The sequence below is a fragment of the Platalea leucorodia genome, assembly GCF_965183815.1.
Source record: "Platalea leucorodia genome assembly, chromosome: 1".
Taxonomy (NCBI): domain Eukaryota; kingdom Metazoa; phylum Chordata; class Aves; order Pelecaniformes; family Threskiornithidae; genus Platalea; species Platalea leucorodia.
The window spans coordinates 123484036-123501609 of NC_138823.1; the positions used below are offsets into that span (position 1 = coordinate 123484036).

A 17574-nucleotide genomic window follows, 5' to 3' on the forward strand; every position below is an offset into this window, starting at 1 on the left:
CTCTAAGCAGAACTCTAGTGTTTTGTTTTGTTTTGTTTTGTTTTTTCTTGAGTATGGACTAAATGAGGTTAATCTGATGTAATTCTGAGCTATAAAACAAGAAAACTGAGGAATCCTTGAATCATTTGCTAGGCAGACAGAAACCCAGGTGGGTGATGGTATAGGGACATATTTGATTACTTCTGTTTCTAAATGATGTACGCATTGCAGATACACAGCAGAATTGTGTTTTCATTGGTAGCTTTCATTAGGATCTTTATGCAGGAGGCGCACCTGGAGCTCCACGTTAGATTTTATGGATTTTATGGGAAAAGGTGCTATTGAATGTGACTGAAGGTATCACAGTATGCCTCTTAACATTTCTGTTGTAATTCAGTGTTCCTGTCCTCATTGTTATCTCCTTGTTTCCCAAATGTTTATCAGAACTACTTTCACAACTTATTTCTCACCTTTTGCTTGCAGCAATATGCAGAAAAACAAAATTCTGATTGCCCATTGCATTCTGAAAGAATATTCATTGCTTTCATATACATAATTCATAATGATGTCACACTCTGGACTTCAATTAGAATTCTGACTCTATCACTCTCATAGTTTAAGAAACAAACACTAAATAAACCACATAGCTTTGTGACAAAGATAAACCAAAATCAGAGAGGCAAATTAAGTTAGAACCATAAACACTTCTCCTCTGAATTCAATATAAATCTTGAAACAGTGGTAATTTAGACATGTACCACTAAACAGATATGGGAAAGCTAGGCTGTTAGTGTTGAAGACCTTAGCTGTTTCTAAGCAAACTGCATGGGACTTGCCTACTAAAATGTGCCATGTAAAAATAAAGCTATTAAGGCAGGGTTGGCATCATCATTTTTCTTTTGCAGATCAGGTGGTAGTTTCTGGCAGTAACTTTTAGAGCTGAAACAAATTAATGCAGAAATCAAGGTTAGGTCATACACTTATTTGCTCAGTTCAAAGTCAAACCGTCACAAAAGGAAGAACAGGAATGCACTGTTCTGAAATACGTTAGTGTTATTAGTAATATATTAAAATGCAACACATTTTTAAAAATACTGCTTCTGTCAAAATACTTATTTATGTTGAATTCTGTCTTCCAAGGAATAGAGTACTTAATCCAGCAATGCATTTAAGCTTATGACTGATTTCAAAGATGAGAACACAGAACAACTCACACGCTTAAAGTTAAGCACAAGATTAATTGGACAAGGTTAATAGCCCTGCTGGGAGGAGATCAAGTGTTCAGCTATAAGGACCTGACTCTGCCAATCTTACTCATGGGTTTTTTTGTGCAGTGAGACATCTATGAGATTTCATCCCATTCAACACAAGAGTGGTGTAGCCAAATGCTACTTACGCCTTAAATCTAAGAGGTGAAATCTTAAGCTCCAGGATCAGGCCTTCTCCCTTAATATTTCATCACATTGACTTCTTTGGCAGCTTAAGTTTCACAACAGTTCAATGGAGTGTCCTCTAGGGAGAGCGACTTTGCAGATGTGGAGAAGGGCTATCAAGGGCAAGTAGTCAGGTTTAGCCTAGTTAACACAAGGAGAGAAAACCCACCTTTTACCAGTTGCAGTTGATGTTCTTCCTGAGTTCAAACCTTTGATCTGAATCAGGAAGACTAGGAACCTTAACCCAAGCTTTCCCATGTCGCAGATGAATGTCCCAAGCAGCAGGCTTTTGAGGGTTTTAGATCTTGCTCTGATTCTGCCAGGAGTCCCAGAACCTGAGGTTCTCAGTGCACAGTCTGCCTCTAAACCTGCAGGTCTGAGCTTTAATGTTTCTTGGGGCAGGCAGTGGGAAGACTGGCAAGGGGTGCAAAACTCAGACACTTCAAAAAAACTTCGTAAGTCACAAAATACAGTTCCTGCCCAAATCTGCTGTATTTCTAAGTGTGACATCAACCCTTTTTTGTCTCTGCTTTCAGGTTGCTCCTATAATTAAAGAAAGGATGATGAAGAAGGGCAGCATGATGCTTGGGTACCAGCCTCACCAGGGCAAAGTCAACTTCTTCCGCCAGGTGGTGATCAGCCCGCAAGTTAGTCGAGAGGACATGGACTTTTTGCTGGATGAAATTGAACTGCTTGCTAAGGACTTGTAGCTGTAGCTCCACAGCACCAGGCGCTGCTCACGTGATATTTATGGTGAGAGAATGGCAGCAGCGTTCTGGTGCTATTTTGTGAAAGGTAGTAAAAAGCTTGACATATAGTTTGGAAACTGTCATTTTACAGAGTGATGTTGAGAGCTTTGCAGGTAGAACACCCCCTTCACAGGAAAGTATTTGCTGATGAGGGCTGAGAGTGGCCGGGGGCAGGCCAGTGCTTGCAGCACCACTGCCACCATTCTGGGAAGTGTTTCCTTGAGAAGGGAGCACTTCTGAAAATGGTGTCTATGTCCCACGGAGGGCAGCTATTTACGGAGTGCCTGTGCACAGTGTAGCTCAAACTGGTCACTTACACATGCAGGTGATACTCCTCTGAAGTTACTGTTAGGAGTGGACTTAGCTCGGTGAGCTTTAAAATATATTTTCAATATTTTAGTGTGGTACGTGTTTAAAGGTAGAGGCCTGGTTGGTAATTACACTGATAAGACTGAACATCGTGGACTTGTATGAAGCGTTCCTCAAGGCCCCTAACTAGATGGATTGCCCAGGTTTTCCACCATGAGCACATTCAACGTGGGGTTGTACAGTCGCCGTCCTCGGAGGTTTGCAGGACCCACCTGCACAAAGTCCCAGGCAACCAATATTGACGCTGCTTTGAGCAGGTGGAACTAGATGACCTATAAGGTCCCTTCCAACCTAACTGATTTTGTGATTCTATGAAATACAATGATTGGGTGCAGTCACTGTTTGCCAATGTTGCCCACCCAAAATACCACCACCACTTTAGCAGAGCTGAGAATACTGGAATAGCACTTAAAACTTCTTATCTCTTTGTTAAACAGAGCTACATGTCATTTCTGAACTGCTGTTCACCTTCCTCTGTTTTTAAAGTGTAAAGATTTATTTGGCAGCTTTTAAGATGCACTTTAAAATTATAACAGAGAAAAAATAAATATATTTACCTGAAAGATATATATTTTTAATGCATGGTGACTGTATATTGAATATAGCAAAATTACATATTTGTCATTGTCTGTCTGTATTTGCCTACAGATTTGAGATGACTCAATTTTATGTTATCAGTGTATAATTTATATTTTGGCACTGAGATTAAGGTGGTGGTGATCAGTGAAACCCTGCCTGGGATTTTAGGATATGAACAGTCTGAGTATTTTTGGTCAATCTTAAATTGCAAAATTAAATTCTAAACTTTGTGTTAAGAATTACAGTTTACTTCTGATCTGTTTTTATTCTATAAAATGATCCATTTTATGACGATAGAAATTTATTTCTTGGGGTGAAGTTCTTGCAGCAAACTAATGGAAATAACCATGTCTTCCACCTTGTAATCAATGCCTACTTATCTTCCATGTTTTGATGTTTGTTCCTTATTCTGTATTTGAGGTCACGCTGACCAATATGAACCTTTCTGCTCTAATGTTTTCTGTCCTGCTGAAAGCTGTCTTTAAACACAATGATTTCTTGTTTTCATTTCCTACATTGTACTAGGATCCAACATTGCGTGACATTCCTACTTCTGATCTCCAGGATTAAGATATGGAAAATTTAACAAAGTCGTGATACCGAGGAGGTCACACTATTAGAGCAGTAGATAGGAGCAAGAGTCACTCTGCAGCACTTGACAGATGCCTTTAGCGGTGTCCTGGAAGTGAATATTCTTGTGCTATTATAGTGAGCCACTGGACTTTAAGCCAAAACCCACATTGATATTAACATAAAAATGAATATAATGATGTTGTCCCTGGATTTTGCCCTGTAATACCCACAGTTCACTTTATCATTTATTGTCTTGTGCTTCTGGCTATACCAGCTGGGAAAGCACTTAACTAAATTCAGGGCCCATAAGGCTCATTTAGCCTCCCAGCCACACCGGGTGGAGTGCAGAGTACGCAAGGGGTGCTGGAACGATGGGATGACTTGCTGTTGCTTCTCGAGTTAGATAGGACTGTTACCCCTTCTCCTTCTCTTTTTTTGACCTTGAAGGGAAAGGCAGAATATAGCGTCAGGATGTTTTGATTATGGTCCAGATTCTTGGTGAGTACTTGATTTTTGATTCAGGGGGGAGCTATGTCACCTTCTGTCAGCTAAGAATTTGGTCCATGCTGTTTTGTGACACTGCTACCATTAAAAAAGTGTTACTGTCTTGTTTCTCGTCATGTTGTTAGTGCATTTCTGTTTCCAGCTACTGTGACACTTGCAGCCCATGTCAGACTGAAGTTATCAGTTCCTTTCTGTAGCAGTAGTGGCTATAGTATTTTTAAATGAGAGCAAAATGGAACTTTTTTAATGTTTGCAGAAAATAGGTCTCCGATCAACATGTGCACTGATTTCTTCAAAGGTATAGGTTAACCTTCCAGTGTGATGTGAGTACCTTATCTCATCTCCTTATATTTTCTATTATTGCTGACCCCTTATCCGGTCCCAGGTGCGCAATATGACGGTCTCATTTCAGGACTAATGTCATTTTCTCATACTTACCTATTTAGGACTAGTATGTACAAAATGTCTATTTTGTAGCTGGTGATTTTAATAAAAAGTGAAGTAAATGACACCCTTATAAATAAAGGTTGTGTTTGTCATTTGTCAATCTAAAACTGCAGACACATATATGCATGAGCTCTCCAAATGGAGAAACAACAAACTGCCAGCGCAGCTTTAAAATGTGAAACCTAGTCTAACCCTGCTTCAGGATGTGGTTTATCTGTGTGCTGTGCCCATATCATCTTTAATAAACATCTTGGATGAAAATGTGTCACAATTTATCTTACTCCTCCTTTCAAATGCAGAAGTTAAATCCTTTTTGCAGAAATGGCCATTTTATTTATTTATTTGCTATTCTAGCTAGATGGGATTGGCCCATGAGCTCACTATAGTAGTTACCGAGAAGTGCCATCCCTCAGGATGCTAAGCCAAGTTCTGGAAGTAATGAGGTACGGTTATAAATCAGTATAAGCTGATCCACTGGCTCTTTCAATCTTTTTAATTTCTTGTGTCTACTTTTAATAATCTTTTTTCAGCATGGAGTTTTAGGAAAGGAAGGAAGTATTTAGACAGAAGGGATACTGAGGCGGTTTTTAGTCTCAGTTGTGTGGATGCATCTTGTGAGAACTTTGGGCATTTTGTGCTGTGTCCATGTGCAAAATCACTCACAAATCATTGTGCCTAGAACAAGCAGTCCTGGTCTCAGGACTTCGAATACGATTTTCTGTGATAGATTAATACAAATCAATACAGTCTGGTTATGTATGATTTCAGTTCTTCTAATTCTCACTGAGTTAACTGGAAACTCTTGCTGGATTGAGCCCTGAGTTTTATCGCTGGGATCTTTCATTTCAACACCAGCAGTTTGGCACTCAGAACATCGCAGTTATCTATTCAAGGTTCATGCCTAGAGATTCAGATTTATCTTTATTTCTGTGAGACTGAATCGAAATGTATTTTCATTTGTATCCTTCAATGATGCATTAAGATGCTTTTCAAATATCATTTGACCCTTAAAGGACAAGTAATGTCCTTTAGGAGAAGCCTGGTAGAACTGGTAGAGTTGCATTCCCAGAATGCCACGTAAGAGTGTGTAAAAACCTGTTATGTGCCTGCCATTTCCTCGTACACACAGATCACAGCATTAGTTTATATTCAAATAATTTTTATTTTTAAATCCTTGGGTAGCATGATTGGGCTTACAAAACCGATACGAAATGTTGAAGGCAGAGGAGAAGAATAATTCAGAAATACTAAATGATAAGTCTGCTTTCTCCTATTATGTCACACATGAGCTCTATGACAAGCCAATGGTGAGCTGAAAGTGTCATTTGAGTCCCCTGTTTTCAACAGCACCAAATCTGCGCAGCCTCTCTTCCCTGCGGCCTACTTCCATGGGCTTTCAACCGGAGAGGGAAGTGTGTTCATCCTGGAAACCGCTTGTAGGTAAGGCCCACTCACACGCCTGCCCTCCCTCCTGTGGCATAATTGGTAAATGCTATAAATCATTTGAGCTTATAAGCACTGTGTCTAGTACAGTAACTGCTAAATATTGCTACTGTTACATCCCGAAATAATGCAATTGCACACATTCATTATGTCTTAATTGCACATGCTAATTGCAGGTTAGATGCAATCAAAGCAGCACTGCCTGGCAAATGCACTGTGCAAACCATGAGAAACCCTGGTGGAAGGGTTTTCTGTCTTTAAATTGAATCTACTCTCCCACAATTACATGTTTTTGCTTCAGATGTACAATTAGATGTTATTACTCTAATTCTGTAACTACACAATAATCAACCAAAAATTACTTTGAGAAGCAAAACAAAACAAGGAAATTTGCACAGCAAGAGGTACAATAAAGAGAACGTCAAAGGTTTCGAGGCAAACCCACAGAAGGAAACAATGGTCGTGCGAACGATTAACCTCTGCTAAATCCATTGTACGTGAACGTGCGGCATGGCTGTGCTGCAGGAGTGGAGCGGTGAACCGGTACCCATCGTGGGGTCATCAAAGAACTTGCATATACCCCGACACCGCAGCAATCTGCCCCAACATAGCATGGTCCATCCACTGATCCTAGACAAGCCCTTTCAGAAGGCAGGACGCTTTGTAGTACAGTAACAATTTTTGTTTGTTTTAAAGCATTCTCAATAATAAAAGTGATACTGAAAGGGTAATCTTGAAAAAGTCCAACAGAGGTGACCACTTTAAGCCTTAGTAGCTCATGTACAATCAAAGCACAATGGATCACATTTTTAAAATTCATTAAAAAAATCAGTAAAATCTTTATTTTATGAAGGATAAAAGCAAATAATAGAAAGCGAAGGACATGGACCCTTAATAGTTCTGTCAAACACAGATGTTCTGTTTTGATGAAATAATTTCTTTCTTGTGAGTAACTTGGAGAGTGTTAATTTCTGCAGAGCTATTTAAAAATGGAAAGTATGATGAAAGCACTCCCCATGAAATAGCAGAGGGCCATGAAAAATAACATCTGCCTTTGGGACTGTGCGGTCTATATTGTCCTCTGCACAGCACTGTTCTTCCAAGAAACTTTCACCCAGCTCGTCATTCTGGGAAGTGACTCCTCAAATCTGGCAGGCGCTGGCGCTGGCAGCTGCAGCTTTGTGCATCTTGCCTCTTTTGTGCCAGGTGATATGGATTTTTACTCTTGCTCTGTTTCTGTGCCCTCTCTCATGCCTGGACGTTTTTTCAGAGGGAGTCTTCCGGTATTTGGCACCATAGGAAAAATGTCAGAGTAGCAGAAGGGGGAAGATTGAAAGCTGAAGCAAAAGCAGTGTTCAGGTTGGTATCTTGAAGTGACATTTTGCCTTCTCTTTCTCAGCAATGGATTTGTCTAATGCTCAGATGACCATCACTCACTGCTCCCGTCAGAACTATGGTAACACCAAGATCAGGACTTCACTGTGCACTGTACAACATGGGAAACCAATTTAGCCTTGGGACAATAAATAAGACAAAGGGTGGGAGAAAGAAATGTTGGTTGTCCTATTTTACAGAAGAATGATGCCCAAGGAACTTAAAACTTCTATTTTTGTGAAAACTTGCAATGTGGATTTAGAAAAATTGTTGAAGGAGTCACTACCAGAAGACAGCCGTGAGTGAAAAATGGGACATAGTGTGATATGGGCTTAGCAGAGGGAGATGGTGCTAGGCTAACCAGAGAGCTTTCTGGGGAAAAAAAAATTATTTTCTAGGCTGGACTCTTACAGTATTTGATGTGGTATCATTTGGGAAAACGTGCGTGAGATGGGAAGCAAGATGGAAAAGGTAAGGTAGGTAGGACTATCTAGTGAAAGATGAGGACGACTGATGGAGAAAGGAAGATACCATTCAAGTACTGATATTGATTCTGGGCTAATCTAGCTTCATACTGTCATCACTGACCCTTTCAGAAAGATCAGACTTATGTTCATGACATTTGCTGATGAAGCTATGTTGGAAGTTTTAGAGTTTGACATGCATGAAGAACTAGGTGATTTTAAGAGCTTGTGGCAGGGGAGACTCAGTCAAACAAAGTGCAAAATCTTTGGGAACTTGCAAAAAGCTGCAGGAACTTTTTGGTTAGAGGTAGGATGTACTAAACACTTGGGAAACAGAAAATTGTGGGCATAAGTATTATGATGGCATAAATAGAAGTGTATGAGCTAAGCCTAAATACCATATAAATAAAGTCAGCCAGCCAAGAAATTTGGTGGTAAACATCAAAGCAGATCTAGTCTCTCATCTGGAGCATGGCAGCAAGGAAACCCTAGCTGGGCAGCACTCGGTGGTTAGTCCAGGCCTCTATCCCCCAGCTCTGTTGTCTCGAGCTGCGAGCAGTGAACAGTGAGAATATTAATTGGTTTTACAGAGCCAAAGAGCAGCGCTGCCTAGTCGTGTGCTCCATCTACTGGTGTGTCCTCTGGTAACCAACTTGTGCCACACACAGGATGTCTCTTCCAAAGAGCCCTCTTGGACATCTCAGATGTGGCAGCGGAGGGAATTGGAACTAAAACTTCCTGGGATTTTTCAGACAAAAATGATTTGTCAGAAAATGTTGCTTTAGGCTTTAGGCATTGGACTAGACTGCTTAGGCATTGGAACAGACTGCCCAGGGAAGTGGTGCAATCACAGTCCCTGGAAGTGTTCAAAAAACGTGTGGATGTGGTGCTTAGGGACATGGTTTAGAGGTGGACCTGGCAGTTAGGTTAACGGTTGGACTCGATGAGCTCAGAGGTCTTTTCCAACCTTAATGATTCTATGATTCTATGACTTGTTTGTCCTGTGAAAACATTGGATTTCAATGGACTTTAAGGAAATACTTGCAGACCTGTGATCATTTCTTGTCATCCTACCTAAATAATGATGGGAATGTGTTTCCATGCTGTGTAACCCATGACAACACTAGTGTGTTTGGGGCAGCCAAGCTGAGCAATGGGGAGCTCAGGGTGCCATGAAAAATGCACTTCCCTGACTCTGAGCCCCTCAGCTGAACAGTGATTCCTTACTCTTGCTCCTTACCAAGGTTAAAAATGGACTCAGGAGCATGCAAGCCGCTTTTAAGCTGTATGGCTTCAGAGTGACGAGTTTCCAGGCTTGATTTTATTCTGAAGCAATCCAAATGTCTGGGTATTTTTAACAGTTTCCTTTCCGTGAGAAATATCGATGTTCTACAGTGAGTTACAAAAGAGGATGTCCTGCCCCCGTGCCCCAGCACATTTTGGAATTTCCCATAGAACAAAATTTCCAGCTTCTGGACCACCCTGAACTCAGATCTTTGGAGACACAAACTGAACATAGAACTGCAACCCCTGTGGCAGTAAAGGATCTCCAACTGCCATTGAAACAATATGACCTCCCTCCTGAGATAGGATCAGTGATACCAGAGAACTAGCGTCTAACCTTTGCCTAGTCTATAATTCATGACCAAAATTGCTGGACATCCTGCAGCTTTCCCATGATGTTTTCTTAATGGATAATCTAGATTTTCCCTGCTTTGCTTGATCTCTCCACCATGATTAGGGCCAACACATATTTCTCCTCTTTGCAACTTCTACGTATTCAAGGAAAGATTATTATCTTATTGCCCCTTAACCATCTTCTTTTCTAGTTCTGAATACAGTCACTCCTCCCACATTTCCTCAGAGGCCACTTTTCTAAAAGTCTTCTGATTATTCTGCTGCCCAAAATAAGACAGAGCAGTCCTCTGAAACCTTGTCAGGGTTTAAAAGAGAGGCAGGATTAGTTTGTACATCTCTCAGCCACCACTGCTGCTTGTACATTGCAGTGTGATGTTCACCTTCTTTTGTAACAGCAAGATGCTATTGACTCGTTAAGTTTGTGATCCACTCTGAGCCCTAGAGCTTCTTTGGCCAACAACTGCTCTACATGGCTTTTCCCCATTAGATCTCTGTATGCTTAATTACTCCTTTCTAAGTGTCCCCACTAAAGAGGATCACATTTTTTCACCAAGCACAACATAGCTAGCTGGTCAAGGGAGGTGCTCGTCCCACTCTATACTGCACTGGTGTGGCTCCACCTCACGTACTGTGTGCAGTTTTGGGCACATAAGGAGGACATCAAACTATCAGAGCGTGTCCAGAGGAGGGTGACCAAGATGGTGAAAGGTCTTGAGGGCAAGACTTACAAGGAATGGCTGAGGTCACTTGGTTTGTTCAGCTTGGAGAAGAGAAGGCTGAGGCGTGACCTCATCACAGTCTACAGCTTCCTCAAGGTTGGCAGTGGATGGGGAGGTGCTGATCTCCTCTCTCTGGTGATCAGCAACAGGACATGAGGAAATGGTATGAAGCTGCATCAGGAGAAGTTCAGACTGAACATTAGGAAAAGGTTCTTTGCTGAGAGGGTGATTGGTCGCTGAAACAGGATCCCCAGGGAAGTGATCACGGCACCAAGCCTGTTAGAGTTCAAGGAGCGTCTGGATGACGCTCTTAGTCATACGGTTTAGTTTTAGGTAGTCCTGCAAGGAGCGGGGACTTGGACTTGATGATCCTTATGGGTCCCTTCCAACTTGAGATATTCTATGATTCTATGATTTATTCAATCTGTCAAGAACGACTTGAATTGTCAGCCCATCCTGCAGCACACATGCAGCCTCTCACAGTGCAATACAGTTTGCAGATTTAATAAGCATATATTTTAATCCATCACCTAGGCTATTATTTAAAATACTGAATATGGGCTAGACCTGGGTCACTGTGGAACTGTACTCAACATCTCCTAAGGACCTAGCCAGCTTTGCATCCGCTCTGTACTTGAATTTAGACAACATTTCCCTAGTTTGCTAATAATATCACTTGAGGTGATGTCAAAAGCCTTTCTAAGCTCAAGCCATATGATATTTATTGTATATCTTCTCCATTTTACAAGAGCTACTGCCCTGTAGGAAAAAAACCCCACATGATGAATCCATGTTGACTGCTACCCTCTTCTCATTGTTTTTCCAGTTGCCTTCAAATAGTTTGATTCCTCCCACCCTCTGTAATTTCCTGAGATGCAGGGACCTGAACGGGTGCCCTGCTTCTCTCACCCCCGTTCAAACGGTAAGTACCACCACTGCCCCTTTTGCAAGATGGGAGCAAGCTGGGTGATTGCAAGAATCCTTTCTGGGGCATGTTGCAGCTCGGAGAAATTGGTCCTCAAGTAGTTGAACCTCAGGTTGGCTGTGGATGAAGCTGAGGCTGGAGGGTGCTGAAAGGTCTGGCAGGGCCACGTGCCCAGGTGCTGATGCTGCAGGAAAGCAGGGGTCTGGGAAGGGGAGGATGGATGACCATCAAAGTTTCTCCTCAGTACAGAGCCATGATGTGGCTGGGATGTGTGTTTGGATTTGGAGTTGGACAAGCACTCCCATTTTGTGCGGGAGAGTCAGGGTAGTCAAAGACAAGCATGAATGGATCTGAGACTGCAAGGATGAGTTTTGTCTAGATCAGTCAGGCTGAAACAATACAATATACTAAGTGTTTTCCACCTTTTTCTTATCCCGTGCTAGTATGAGAATTAATCTTTTATTGTCTGATTGCAGCTAGAGAGAGGACTAATACAACCAAACAAGTACTAAACATTTTGGCCTTTCCAGCCACCCTTCTTTTCAGTTGTGCAGTTCTTCTTGAAGGGATTTCTTTTCTGGTTTTTTTAGTTTGGTTGGTTGGTTGGTTGGGTTTTTTTTGGTTTATGTTTTATGTTTTTCTTCATAAAAAATACCCATACTATTTAGTTTGCTGTGTTTCTTTAGAACTGGAAGACAAACAAAGACATTGCTCTGGTCCCAGAGTATTGAGCCTGATGAAGCAATCATATAAGAGATATTTGCATAAGACGTTAAAAAAAAAAAAGCCCCGTGCCCGATTAAGAGCCCTTCCCCCATAATTATTGTCTTAATGAAAGAACTACATGCAGCTCACAATACCTATAATTTCGTTTTAATTACTCCTGGAAGACAATTAAAGCAGTTATTTAAAAATGCAATTCTTACCAAAATGGAGTCACAAGCATACACAAGGTATTCATCAGAGCATTTAATATCCTCAAGTTAATAATTTTATTATTGCCAAAATGTGTGGCTCAAGCAAGAAATATGTTGCTATGATGGCAAGACAAATCATTCGCTCTACAGCATTCATACATTCCAATTGCTAATGCATTGGCCGCACATACAGAAAAGGAGATTAAAAAAGATGAACATCATCATTTGACCTGTCTGACCCTGTATCCAAAGCTTATTTCATGCATTTGTCCATGAAATAAATTTCCATCTCTTTTAGAAGCTAATATGATTGATTTTGCACATCAGGGCAAGTAGTACAAAAACACAGAGCTCCAGCCTACTCAACCCATGTGGCAATCAAGACTCACTAAGGATTGTCAGAATTCTCATTGGAAAATTGAAAGGCAAAAATTTCTTTGTAAAAATCCATTTTATTTCTCACTAGGATTTTTGAACCTGATACTCTGTATCGTTAGAAGCAATGTGAAGACACGTAAAGAAAAGAACAACCACTCTTTAAGCTAGTCTGTGATCACTCTCCATATATTGGTATGAAAAGCACATTGTCCGTACTAAAAATCTGCCTGTAATCCATAGATGTAATAGGTCAAAGTGCTGAAGTCAAACCTATTGACCTCAGGATGTTACAGCGGGGTGAAGGGATGGTCTTACTAAATGTCTCTTAATGTGAGCACATGAAGGCACATGGAGTAGGCTTCATCTCTCCAAGCTTCAGCTGTCTGACCGTTTGCTGCTGGTGCTCAGACTCCCTCGTGGCTCCCTGCGCAGCCCTGATCCCACCGGGGAAGGGCCTGCCCTGCCTTAGGAGCCAATTTTTGGCCAAGCTGCTGATGTGGTGAAGGTCATGAGACTCTGCAGCATCCATCGCTCGCTCTGGGGAGAGTTTTCCTGAGAATGTTTTACATTGAAAAAAATGAACCGTCTTCTGCCAAAATGTTTTCCTCTAGAACTAATAAAACCAAGTTAGACTGTTCCCCAGATGAGGAATGAATTTTGTCTGGTTGTGTGTCATGGATACAATAAACAGTTTATACTTGGGCAAAGGCTGTGTTTAAGTATGGCTGAATCCTGTTTGGTTTACTGTGATTAACCTAAACAATTTATAAATGGATGAAGTAAGTTAATTTAAATTCTTTCTTCCATTTCCTATGACTTTGTTAAGATTAGGTTCTTAAAAGCAACCATTCCAGAAATTATTGCAAGACAAGCAAATTAATGTTAACATTCCTACATTAAAATGAAATTGCCTTAATTTTTTTTCCTTATTTAATAAGGCTTATGTGTCTTTTCCAGAAGTACTCAGGCTACACAACCTGCTGCTTAATGGGAGATGCCATTAATGCCTTAAAACATGGGAGCATTTCACTACTATGCCTTTTGAAGCATTTCAAGAAAAATTTCAGCCTAATCCCTTGCAAGTTGCTTTTGCAAACTCCTCCTCAGTGGTGAGGCTGAAGTGTCGGTGACGTTGTCATGTTACAGAAATACTGCTCCTGCTTCTCATGTGGGGATTAGATGAGCAAAAGGGGTTGTAGCCACAGTACATGAGCAAGTCTGTGTTTAAAGTGTACGAGGCTTAACAACTGGAAAATTAAAAGTCTTGGTATGAGATTTATGTCCCGTTCAAAACCTTTTAGCTAATTAAAGGTATGGCCTATTTTCTTCTGCCTCCAGGAGCACCGGATGGCTGATGGAAAGCGAGTATCATCGCAGTTGAAGAGAATCGATACTCTGGCTTTAATTTCACCAAAGGAGGAAACCTCACCTTTCCAGAAATAAGGCTGGATTCAAGTAGCAGCAGTTATCGTCTTTCACTTGCTAAGTGCCTCTCTTATGGATGGGCTGCTCCTGAATACGCTGTCTGTTAACCCACATGCTGCAAGTTATAATTCTCCTTGGTGGCAGCACCACGTGGCTGTTTTTCTTGGTGGTGTGTGCTGATGGGCTTTGTGTTTTCTTTTACCAGATCCTTTCGCTGACAGCCTTTAGTTCAGTTTTGTTGGATCAAAGCTGAAATACTGTTTTTGTGATTCCAGGCATTCATATACCCTGTACAAATGATTTTGCTCTTTCCAAAAATAGTGTTTTTTTTTTAAAAAAAAAAGGATTCTCAAACAATTGTTGCAATGATGCCCTGAAAAGGCCCAGAGTAGGCCTTGTATTTTCATCTCGATCTCTGAAGCAATATGACCCTTGCCACTTCTGAGTCTGGGGAGGCATTTCTTCTTATACATCATTGCCAAATGATGTAGTCCCAATTTAAAAGATCGATATTTTTATCATCTTATTTTACTGGGTAGTCATAGCATAGCCAGCCTCACTAGATTAGTGCAGAGATCCTCTCAGCATTCACATACATGTATAAGGAAGTCAGTAGATAAAGAAGACCAGCCTTTAAGTGCTAAACATTTGCAGCCACCGACAGACAGATGTTTATCTCAGGAGAAGTCTTCTGTTTGAGAACAAGAAAGACAGTTTTCACCTTCAAGCAAAAGCAGGAATTAGATGCAATCAATACCTTCTGCAAAACATTTTCTAACCTTAAATGGTCTCCTACAAGGTTGAAGTGTGAAGACCCTGGCATATTTCTAACAGAAGGAAGTCTATTTCTGGAACGCTTTGTGTGAGACGGAAAGTGCTGGGTTTGGGCTTTGTCGGGGGGGGGTGAGGAGCCCCACTTCTGTAACTCACCACACAGCTCTGATAACATGTCCTGCATCCCATGCCGGTTTAGCTCATCCTAAATAAAGCACTCCCCTAAACTCTGCACGCAGCCAGCCTGTGGCTGAGGCATGCTGCGAAAACCATTTCAAAGGTCCTTATGTTATGCTGGCAGGCAACTGAGCCGTACACCACAGAAAACCCTGCTGCAGCAGGGGTGTAAATGTTGTAGGGGCATTTTCATTCCTGGCTCAGGGGGTGGGATTCATGGAGTGGGAGGTGAGAGTTGAGGGTGAAGCGGGGGGGGGGTAATGCAAGTCACTCGTGCCCGTGGAAGCTTCACCCCAGGGGGTGCCAGGAGGGGACAATGTGGTCGTCTTCTCCTTCTGGAAACTAAGGAGACAGCCCTGGTGCGGGGAGCCTCACTCAACCACTCATGCTAGAGCAGGAAGCCAGTGAGCCTGGCCTGCGACATGACCACTATCTCCATGCAAGTTGGTTAGAAACACATATGATGTGTATTTCTTTTGGGCTTTGCTTCCTCTGCTTTGCTTCTACCATAAATAAGCAAAGAGCCTTTAAACAGCAGTATGCAATGGTTTTACTCAGGTGCTGTTTCTGGAGGAGGACAGACCCTGGAGGTCAGGACAGTCGCTGTTGGGGAGAGGAGTGGGCCAGGGGGCAGAGGGTCACTGGAGGAAGGGCACGGCTCCAGCCCGAGCAGAAGTGAGGATGAGGTGCCCTTCAGGGGACTGTGGAGGGCTGAGCCTGATGTTTAAACCCCAATATCTGATGCAGGTCTTGTTCTGAAACACAAATACCGTGAGTTGCTTTCATGAGAGAAAGGCCAGCACCCTGATCCAAAACCAGAGGCAGGAGGGAGTGTGCTGTGCAGCCCCACTTAGGCACCTGAAGGTGACTGGAAAGAAGAGAGGAGCAGCAGGGAGGGCAGGGTGGCAGCCTGGGCTTGAAGCCACGGATGGGTGAAAAAAGAGCCGGGTGAATTGCTTTTTGTTTCTTCTTCCACAGGAGAGCCTTGCTGCAGTGGAGGAGGAAGAGGGGGAGTGCTTTCAGCTGTGAGTGGTCCCTCCTGTGACACACACGAGATGGCTAATCTGGGAAGAAATTCCAGGGATCTTTGCTCTACCTGCTTTCACATGGCAGCACGTTTGTGAAACAGGCGTTTCAGCAGTGACAGTTTAATCATGCCAATTTAATCAGGTGACCATTTTATTTTTTTTAAGAATTCAGCTACATAAATACAACTGTCTGAAGAGATTGGTTTATCACCATTATAACAGAGCAAATAATTCACAGCAGATAATTTATGAGCTGCCTTTGTCTCTTCATGAAGTGATTAGATGGTGCTCAAGGCATTCAGTAGTCAAGAGTTTTAAATCTGTTTCCTGGGCTCGATCCTCCCAAGAGCCTCACAATTTGGTTGTATTTCAACAATCCACTGACTTTGTCCTTAGCTTTCTGCCCATGAGCAAGGTCTTGCAGCTGCCGGAGGCCAAAAATAGGTGAGAGCTGCCAATATCTCAAGGCACTGTGAGGAAATGTTGTCTGGACAGCGGGGCTGGGACACCATGGGCTCAGGCCAACTGGGTCTTGTGGGTCACTAACCCAGTAGGACACAGGTGCCTGAAAAAAAAAACCAAAAACGCACCAAAATCCTGGAGTGAGGTGCAGCACTTTGACCCAGGACGAGACTGGAAGTTTTGGCAGCCCCCCAGCAAGAGCCTTCTGAACATGCACATGGTGTGCACCCACTTGCATGAATATTTGCCAAGTAATAAGCAGCATGAACACAGCCAAACTGCATTCAGGAACAACAAGCAGACAGTCTGGAACAGAATTCGCTCCATTTTCTTTGTGGCCAGAGGGAAAAATTGCCATAGGCAGCGTTTTATTAAAAACATAATGCCAAAAAAAAAAAAAAAAAGCAAGCAAGAGAGAAACAGGGCTAAGGATCAGGAAATAAATTAATCAGTGTTCCTCTGGAAGCCAGGGAAGCCCTTGGGTCCCAGCACAGCTGGCTTGACAAGAGGACAATATTGCAGGTGCTCTGCATGTGGCTCAGTTTGTTTCCAGGAGCATTCAGAATAATGATGTCTACATGGCTTGCTTTTTCTTCCCCCCCCCCCCCCCCTCCTCAGGAGCTGGGTCATGATTTTTTTCTTCTTTTATTGTTCATGTCTGTGCCAGTAGCAGTTGGGATGTGAAATCCCAGTTGTGCTGGGAATTGTGTGAACTGGTAACACAGAGGCCCTCTGTGCTGGGAAACTTTGCCATCCAGTTTAGACCATTGCTTGGTTCAGAAGTAAACCCAAGGACTGCCTTCTGCATTGCACAGCTGGAGCCTCCTTGCTGTGTATCCTGGCCATAAAATGGTGAGTGACATGCTAATTAAGAGCTGCTCACAGAAGGATGTTGAATACCATATTTAGGATAAGAAAGGTGGGCAAAAGCCTTAATTGAAAACAATATTAAAAGGATATAGTGTACTTTATTTCAAGGATATTGTGTACTTCATTTCAAGACTGAAAGGTCTCTGGAGTTTGCCTGCTACAGTTTCTTAATACACTTTCTTTTTGCAACACTTGTTTGCCTCGTTATGCCAAAAGGATTTTGCCCTTGAGCCAGTGTAAACAATCTGTCAGGGCCTGAAGACCTTCACCAATATGCAGTCAGTGGTGGGGACTGGTGAGGGGTGGCCACTGCCACCAGTGCACCAGCAAATGCTGGGGCTGACCAC

The 17574-nt window shown here is 42.3% G+C and overlaps 1 protein-coding gene across 1 annotated transcript in view; it reads left to right on the forward strand.

The window, feature by feature from the left end:
- The window catches only part of GADL1 (glutamate decarboxylase like 1), a gene marked incomplete at both ends in the record, with an annotated part of 80106 nt that extends 77984 nt beyond the window's left edge, over window positions 1–2122 (forward strand). Inside the window, one exon of the mRNA XM_082311364.1 lies at window positions 1949–2122. Coding sequence (XP_082167490.1) covers window positions 1949–2122 — 174 coding nt within the window. The remainder of the gene's footprint in view (window positions 1–1948) is intronic.
- Window positions 2123–17574: the final 15452 nt, after the last annotated feature.